The sequence below is a fragment of the Erpetoichthys calabaricus genome, chromosome 1 (genome assembly GCF_900747795.2).
Source record: "Erpetoichthys calabaricus chromosome 1, fErpCal1.3, whole genome shotgun sequence".
Classification (NCBI taxonomy): Eukaryota; Metazoa; Chordata; class Cladistia; order Polypteriformes; family Polypteridae; genus Erpetoichthys; species Erpetoichthys calabaricus.
The window spans coordinates 309,690,816-309,699,569 of NC_041394.2; the positions used below are offsets into that span (position 1 = coordinate 309,690,816).

Genomic DNA, 8,754 nt, shown 5'->3' on the forward strand with positions numbered 1-8,754 from the left:
GATTTATTCCATTTTTTCCCTTCAAAGATTTTTTGTGGGAGCATTTTTTTCTTTGTCTTCTTAGAGAGTCAAGGCTGGGGGGCTGTCAAAAAAGGGGCCTGTTAAAGCCCATCGCAGCACTCCTTGTGTGATTTTGGGCTATGCAAAAAATAAATTGTAATTGTATTGTATTGTTGTACCAAGTTGTTGTGTTAGCTTGTGGTGTATTATGCTATTTTATATTGTGCTATATTGAGGATAAGTTAGCTTACATTGGGTTATGGCATATTGTGTTATGATGCAGCAAGGTGTGTGATATGTTGTTATGTTGTATAAAGTCTATCTATCTATCTAAAGTTGTTATGTTTTGATAGAAAGACCAGTATTGTTATTATATAATGTTATATTGTACTGTTTTATATGAGGGGAGATCACTTTAGATTGTGTTGTGCTGTGTTGTTCTGTTCGATTGCACTACGCTGTGTTATTTATGTGGTGTGCCGAATTATGTCGTTAAATGATGCGTTGCGCCGGCTTCACCAAGCCTTGAACGGAGGCTGTGCTCTTGCGCATGCGTGCACGGTGAGCGGCCAGCCGGTTTATCCTGCACCTCGCCGAGGCTTGAATGGTTTAACTTAAAGGGCAAGTTTGTCGTTTATTAAAAAAAAAAAACTTTAGAAAAGAAGCTAGTGGACGAAAGTTGTGACACTCGTGGAAACGGCAAACATCTGCTGTGTCAGGTTTACTTAAGTAATGTATTTGCATATTAGAACGATATAAAAGTGAAGTAAGACAATTACTGTAGCATTGTTTATTAGTATGTTTAAAGAAGGGGTTATGAAATGTTCCGTTCATTTGATTATAGTAGTCTAAATGCTACAGAGCTTCGGATTGTTATGAACAGTGTTAAGCGGGGGATTTTGCACAGGCTCACTCCGTGACATTCTGAAACTGGCCCAGAAATGCAGCCGATTGTGGAGCAGCACTTAGCCACACTGGGGCAGTTTACAGCATGAGAAATGCTGGAATATATAGCTTGGGCGTGAGAAAGGCGCTATATAAATAAAGTGTTTTATTATTATTATTGCAGTCGCCAGTTAACCTAATCAGCAGGAAAACCTACGGAAGTATATGCGTAGAAATTACAGAAGACGCGGGCTTCGAAACGAGGAAGCGGGATTGGAATGGCGGCATCGCAGCCCTTAGTGCGGTGCCTGCCGGCGCCCCTGGGATCCGCTAATAGGGATGTCATGTTTTGACCATTTAGTAACTTTGGCAGCTCCAAATAAAAGGAGTTAATTGCAGAAGAACCCGTCTGCTCGGCGGAGTGTAATGCCGGGAAGCCTGAACAGGGTACGTGCACACTTTTACCGGCGCTCAAGCACAGTCTTAACACAACAAAATCGGCAGTTTCAGATTGACAGGTCATGTCTGTATATGGAAGTGGCTCTTCTCGCATATTAATTTCTAGGTTTAACAATGTAAGAGTTCAGTTTATTTAACACTGCCGATTTCGTTGTGTACGGCTCGAGCCAGATGCCACCTTGAACTTACCAGGTTCATTCAGAAGGCTGCTGGACCAGCGCTAAATCAGTAAGGGAGGGCAAGATTAATTTAAATTAACATCATTACCGTTGTTTGAGACGTTTATTTAGGTATTTATTTCCATCCATCCATCCATTTTCCAACCCGCTGAATCCGAACACAGGGTCACGGGGGTCTGCTGGAGCCAATCCCAGCCAACACAGGGCACAAGGCAGGAACCAATCCTGGGCAGGGTGCCAACCCACCGCAGAGGTATTTATTTATTTTTGGTAATTGAAACAACAGGATTCCATTTATCGAGGTAAATCCCAGACGTAAAAAAAGAAATTCAACTTTAAAAGTTCAACAAACCACAAACATAGAGAGTTTGATAGACAAAATAGTTATTTATTAATAATTTAAATTTGTACATTCTTAAGAATTCCTGCAACCATTTTATACCATAATAAAGACCGTGTGTGTGTGTGTGTGTGTGTGTGTGTGTGGTCTGGAGGAGGCTTAGAGCAAAGGCTGCACAATCTTCCGGAACCGTCTCATCTTATCCAGAGCAGTAAAAAAAACCAGCTGTTTGGCATTCGCTTACCAGTGACTATACTGCATTTATCATTTGAAAAGATCAGTGAATATAAAGTGGTCTGTTTACACATTTGGTGCCTACATTTTTTTTTTTAAATGTACTCCTTGCTTTAGCAAACTTAAATGAATATTAATAGAAACCTCATCCTTCCTTATCCCCATTTTGTATTAATCCCATGCCGTGCTTAGTGCTTCACACAGAAAAGGAACAATTAAACCAGGGAGCACTGACTGTACAATAATTTCATGCAGCACAACATACCGTGTTCATTCATAAATGATTTTGTTTACTGTACACAAAGTCAGAAGGATGTCTCTGCATTCCATAAATTAAATTATGCCGTGCGTAGCACCTCAGTTGTAAAATTTCAGTTGCAAAAAAGTATGTATTGCAGGGGTACATGGTCCAGTCCAGGAAGATTAAAACAGCAGGAGTAACCTTGAACCAATTACGCCTCTGTGCGAAAAGTCCAGAAAAGCTTCCCCATGATGATTAAACTCCATTCACACAGACACTCAAAAAAAAAAATAATTAAAATTAAGTATCCAACTTCTCCGAACCTCTTTTTGGCATGGTGAAACTATGAATATAATTATTTGACACCCAAGACAGCATACATAGAAGGGAAAAGAAAATCAAAATCAGTACCCCAGCTTTTTGTTTTTTAAACAATTCATTATTAACAAGTGCGATTATGCACTTTAAATATTTTTTTACATCATACATAATTTTTAAACAGACTCCTCCACAAGAACAGAGAATGTCAGTAACAGTGCTGTGAAAGAACCAGTGAGATTTCCCTTCTCCCACTGTAAGCCAGTCTTCACAGAAGACAACCTTTAAAAAAAAATTGCTCTCCACCCAAAGCCGACCCAGCCTTGTAAGAAAGAGTGCTCTTGAAACAGTCCAGTTCGACCAGGGACACTTCTTTGGAATTCTTAGCTTTTTTTTTTTTTCCCCAGTCCATTGCACACATGCAACTTAAGTTGTGCTTCATTTTAGCCAAGCGCACACACACTTTCCCCACCCAGCGCCCTCTAGGCGTTCAGACCTTTGGGACAATGGAAAATGCTGTCAGGGTCTAAAAGACAGAAAGAATGAAGACTGAGAGCTTCCCCCACCCCCTTCTCTCGTTCTCTGCAACAGCTGCTCCCATAATTCGGCAGCTGAGGCCTTCAGCAAGAACATCCGGCAACTGTTATTTCAGACCAGTCCTGTCAATCATGTCAAGGTTCTTGACATTAGGTGGCCAATAAAATTTTCAGTGCTGGTAACCAGGTCACTGCTGCAGGGGCTCACGTCGACTCAAGTGGGTCAAGCTGAAAAACATTTTGATTAGTGGGGGTGGTGAAGTACAGAGGCTGAGAGCTGGTCCTGTTGTCGCATGGACTGTTCAGCCCTAGGGTTCGTTCAAAGTCCAGCAGCTGACCCATGAAGTTGAAGTTTGGTGAGATATTCGATTTCTTCATTTTCACAATGTCATATGCATCATTCATGGACAAATTGAGTTTCTTCATCAGATAAGCCACAGTGACTGTGACCGAACGGCTGATTCCTGCCAGGCAGTGCACCAAAACGCCACACTTCTTGGTCCGAGCTTCATCTGAGGGAGAAGGAAAAAATAATTAGACTGAATCTGAATTAGGAGGAACATGCAGAGGTTTTCTTTCAGATTTACTACACATATGGTATCTAATGTTAGAGAATTTCAACCTTCTTAATATGCCAAGACAAAAGCAAAATGGCAGGTTCTTCTCTTTGTTTCATGGTTAATGCTACACCAGCTATCAAGATAGTGTCCAAAGATTTAGAATAATTACTTCCGAAGACAGTTGCCTATAGTGCTAAAACATTCCTGCTCTGGAAAAAAAAAATATGGCAGAAGATGTAATGGTATTGGTATTGAGTGTCTTTGACAGGAACAAAGTTGACTATGAAAGTCTATTAAATTATTCCTCCAACTGTTGTGCCTCTGACAATGGTGCCATTCAGGCATTCAAAAGAGTAAAGGGAAGTCATGGGGGCAGCGCATTAAGAGTAACAGGATGTCAACATTCCCTGAAAATGGGCTCCATTGTAAAAGGAAATGTGCCAGATTAGCTTCTATGTGGCTTCCAGAAGAAATTCCTTCCTGCTGGGCTCAAATTACGCCTCCCCTCCCTATTTGATGCTACTCTTCCTATTACAATCATATTAAACACAGGCAGAGTGCCCAAAGGAGCAGAAATGCAGTCAAAACAAGTAGCTGAAGCCAGGACTTTGAACCATTAAACAAAACCACAAGAACTTCTCTTTGAAGACAGTTTTACTAAAGGTACATAAACTGGGCATGTCTGTTTTTGTGATTAAATGTTATAAACTAGGCAAGTGATCAAAACAGAGGAGACATGACAAGTGAAACAAGTCCTTCACTTTTCACACACAATAATACATTTACATAGTCAGAAGTTCAAATAACAACGCAGAATGCAAATAGAAATTTTGAATAACTGACAAAAATTCTTGGCTGCACTTTTCATTTAAATATTTTAATTAAGAGCAGCACTTCTTTTTTAACTTAATGCTCCTGAGAGGGCAATTTCATATTTCATAGTGTATGACTTTGGTTGTAAGTTTTATATTTTTTACACCAGATCTTATTTCTGTCTCTGTACTCTCCATATTAGCTATCAAACTATACTTTACCATAATTTGCCTGGCCTATTTATTGCAAAACCTTATGCATTATATTATTATTAAAATGTTTATGAAATGTTTTATTTAGACATTTGTTTTGTCAATATCATGTGCTACTGAGAAACTGGTAAACTCAAATGACCTCGGAGCACTTTAATTTCACTTACCTATAAATCCAATGGCTTCTGGGAAGAACTGAGAGAGGTTCTGACTCCAATGGTCGGATATTGGGATCTGCTTATACTTGAACTCCCCTGCATTTTCAAACAGGTTGGGCAGATTTGGGGTCACGTTCAGGATGTATTTGATTCCATATTTATCTAAAATGTCCAGGTTTGTTGAGTCTTTAGCGCAGCCAAGGTACAAGTCAGGCAGGATCTCAACAGGGAAAGAAGGCTGGGTGTTGGACAAGGGGCTGCCATCAGAGTCAGTAGCACTGTGGGGGTCTCTATCAATGTCAGATTCGATATCAGAAGAATCAGAGCTGATGCGAAGCCCCCCCAAGCCAAGAACAGGAGCAGAGGGGGAACTGCTACTACAGGAGCTGTCCAGATTTGTCTCGCAGTGTGCAGGGAACTCTGCCTGAAATTTGTTGAATCCTCCTGTAAATAGCAAGAGAGAGAAGAAACATTAAAGAACAAGATCAAAGAATATTGATATTATAAATGAATGTTTTTAAGTGCTTTATAATCACATGCCCTCTGAATGGTGAATTGCATCCACCTGGCTTTTGATTAATATGGTCAGCTTGTATGGAATAACTTTGCAAAGATAAAACGGAAGGAATCCTCATATTCCATTATCCAGTATTGGTATTCATAAAATTCACATATCCTGCATTGACCATGGTGTTTTTCAACAGCCAAGTGCCTGACCATTATTTTAAACATATATTTCTCCAGTTAGCTGCTACATTTTAGCACCAAAAAAACTCAGAGTGGACATGAGAAATCCGCGAAACTGCAAAACATACCTTCCAGGTAAAATGCCTTGTAGCCCTCATCTTTGAGCCTCCTCAGTAAAAGTCCAAGTACCGAGCCGCCGTCCACATTCTCGTTCCACTCGCTGCTGTACTCATCGTAGAGCACGATCGTGTCTGTCTTGCACCTCCTGGCGAACCGCTCCTTGTCTTCCCCGTTCGCCAGTAAGGATTTTAAGGGTAGGTTGCCCTTCTTAAGGCGCCGGAGCATAAGACTGGGTATCGCCACGTTGATGGCGGTCTCCACATGGGAGGAATCGTACAGTTCCGGTGCTCGACAGTCCATCACCAGCAGGCTGTCATTGCCTGCCTGTAGCTGTTCCTTAAGCCAGCCTGCGGTCTTACACATCGCCATAATCGAATCAAAAAGAACGGGCTTTAATTTATCTAGCATTAGTTTAGCGGTAATAATAAATCACAGGAGTGAAGAGAGGATGATCAAGCAGGTACACCGTGGGTTGATCAATCCACACTCCGTGCAGAAGCCCAAGTTGGGAACTTTAGAATACTAATTTTAGAGTACCGAGCCGAAATCCTGTAGATTTTGCAAAAGTCAGGAGTGTATCTCGCCCACTTGTGCTTTTCCGCAGGGCATGTCAGTGCATTTTATCAATGAGAGACGTTTATTTGAAGAGCCTCCCCGCAGTGGTACAGCTCGTGGTTTAGTCCGTCCTTTCGATTGTCACAATGTTCACCTTTAGCCAGTACAGATCGGGCAAATATATGAGGCTCAGCAGGGAGTGCCAAGCATGTCGCCTAGTGTAACTCTGCGGCGTGATCTCGCTCAAGTCCTGTGTTGCAGGTGAAAGGCTCGCTCTACCGTATAGATTCACTCCCCGTCTCACAATATGAGCGCCTGATCCACTCGTTCGGCCGCTGAAAGATTCTGAATGGGTAAGAACGCACAGTGCCTGAATGGATACATTCTGTCCGCCAGCCAATGAGAGTGCTCGGAAAGTGGTTGCCCTAGAGACGGGGCCGGATGGAACAGGCTGTGTTGATGAATTGTTAATGAGTTTGTCATTCACAAAAACGGAAAGGAATTTCCGCTCCGGATCAGCCGAGTGCAAACAAACAGCAACAGCGGTGCCACTTAAGAGGAAGGACAGCGTGTATTTTTTTTTTTTTAGTGGAGGGGATCCTTCCTCGCTCTCAAACCAACCCCCACCCCAGGGCTGAGTACACACGGAGATAGCAAGGCCGCGAAAAGCGCAGACTGCTACATCCAGCCGATGTAATGCGCCAAACGGCGGCTTCCAGGTTACCCGTCTGTCTTAAACACTCAGAATGTCTTAAACATTCGGAAACACGTTTAAAATATTTCTAGTATTTTCAGGAACTAACCGATTTGCGCACTGAGAATTATTGTTTTTTTCTGTTTAGATTGCGATATTAAGATAAATGACAGCCAAAACGATAAAAAAAATTAGAATCGATTTTAGAACGTGCAAGTTTTTTGTTTATATAGCTATTGACTGGTCATGCGCAACGGTACTTGATAAATGTATTGATACAAATAAGCTTAAGCTCAGACAAAAATAATCTGCATGTGTTTTAATTCTCACCTTTAGTATTCTTAAATAATACAGGTCTAAAACTTAATATCTGAATGCAGTATAATGTTATGGTTCGATACGTAGGCATCCTCATGAATTTTAAGAAAACTAAACCGCTAAGCACGCAACCAGTTGAAAACTTTTGTATTACCCCATCCTATGTACACACCTGCTGACGGGACGACGCAGACACGTATGTAATATTGCTGTAATATAAACCCACCAGTCTATAGTGTGAGCCCGCTTGATCATTACTTTAATTAACGTTTAGTTGGTCTGATGTGTTGGAAGTGATATGCGGAAAGGCTGTTTCGTTGTATGTTGAGTTAGGTTTAAAGAGCAAATAAAATATGAGGACGCTTATGAACAGCACTGCCATATTGCTATCTCAAAATAATTGCCCTATGACCTTTATAATCTGGCCAACCCGTTTAATATATAAAGCTTTTCTGTCAGAAAAATGAGAACGTTCGTTTACAAAATCGCATTAACGAAATTTGGTTCGAGTTATCTATTTTTAAAATCACTTTATTGATGCTGTGCCTGTAACATATCGCCCTTTAACATGACTTTTCTGATATAAAGTCACTTCTGTAACATGATTATAATCTACGCTACTGGTTTAACGCCTTTCATGTTGGATGTTTAAAGAATAGTTTGGGTATAACGCGTATGGACCATAATAAAATAACAATAAAATTGTTTTAAAAATAAAGTAAAAATGAAAGTGCTACCGAGGAAAAGTTTCAGCAGGTCTAGAAAAATCTCAGCATGCCTCTGCCAGAAATAATAATAATAATAATAATAATAATAATAATTCGACCCTGAAGTGGCAAAGGTCGGGTGAAACATGAAGTAACGTTCTCAAACCAGCTTAGACCAATAGAAATTCGCAGTTGGCCTTAATAATAATAATAATAACAACAAACGGGTCATTTCTCCTGAATGATTTTGAACATTTCGTTTGTTCAGAACTGGTAGAACCCACGGTATTAGAAAGTTGCCTAACGGAGGCCATAGGCAAGGGCTCTGACTGGCATTTTGTGGTGCAATGCCCAATTTCAATTCCTCTTCATTTGCCAGCGATAAAAATAGACAGACGCCGGCTTATTTACACAGAAATTTAATTACAATTGAAAGTATGCTTTGTACGCATAAACAAAACCATTTTCTAATTATTGTACTCATAAAAACCTGTACTGACACGAAAAGAAGAGCCGACTAACATTAGCTACTGTATATGGTTTACCATAATTATAAGAATTAACGGATGCAACATAGATGTATGATTGAAAAAATAGGTTCAATTGTGACACATTCGCTAAATACGACTTGCTAAATGGACTTAAACCATTCGGATGGATTAGGGTGAAAAAAATCATTTACATATCACTGACCCACAAGGTCCCCCATTTGTCTGAATGATTGGCAGACTGACATTC

The 8,754-nt window shown here is 40.5% G+C and overlaps 1 protein-coding gene across 1 annotated transcript; it reads right to left on the bottom strand.

The window, feature by feature from the left end:
* Positions 1-1,890: 1,890 nt before the first annotated feature.
* dusp6 (dual specificity phosphatase 6) lies at positions 1,891-6,656 on the bottom strand. Its single transcript, XM_028817346.2, has 3 exons — positions 5,751-6,656; positions 4,945-5,379; positions 1,891-3,704 (listed from the first exon to the last, which is right to left on the bottom strand). Exons 1-3 carry the CDS (start codon positions 6,148-6,150, stop codon positions 3,397-3,399), a joined length of 1,143 nt encoding a protein of 380 aa, XP_028673179.2. The 5' UTR covers positions 6,151-6,656; the 3' UTR covers positions 1,891-3,396.
* Positions 6,657-8,754: the final 2,098 nt, after the last annotated feature.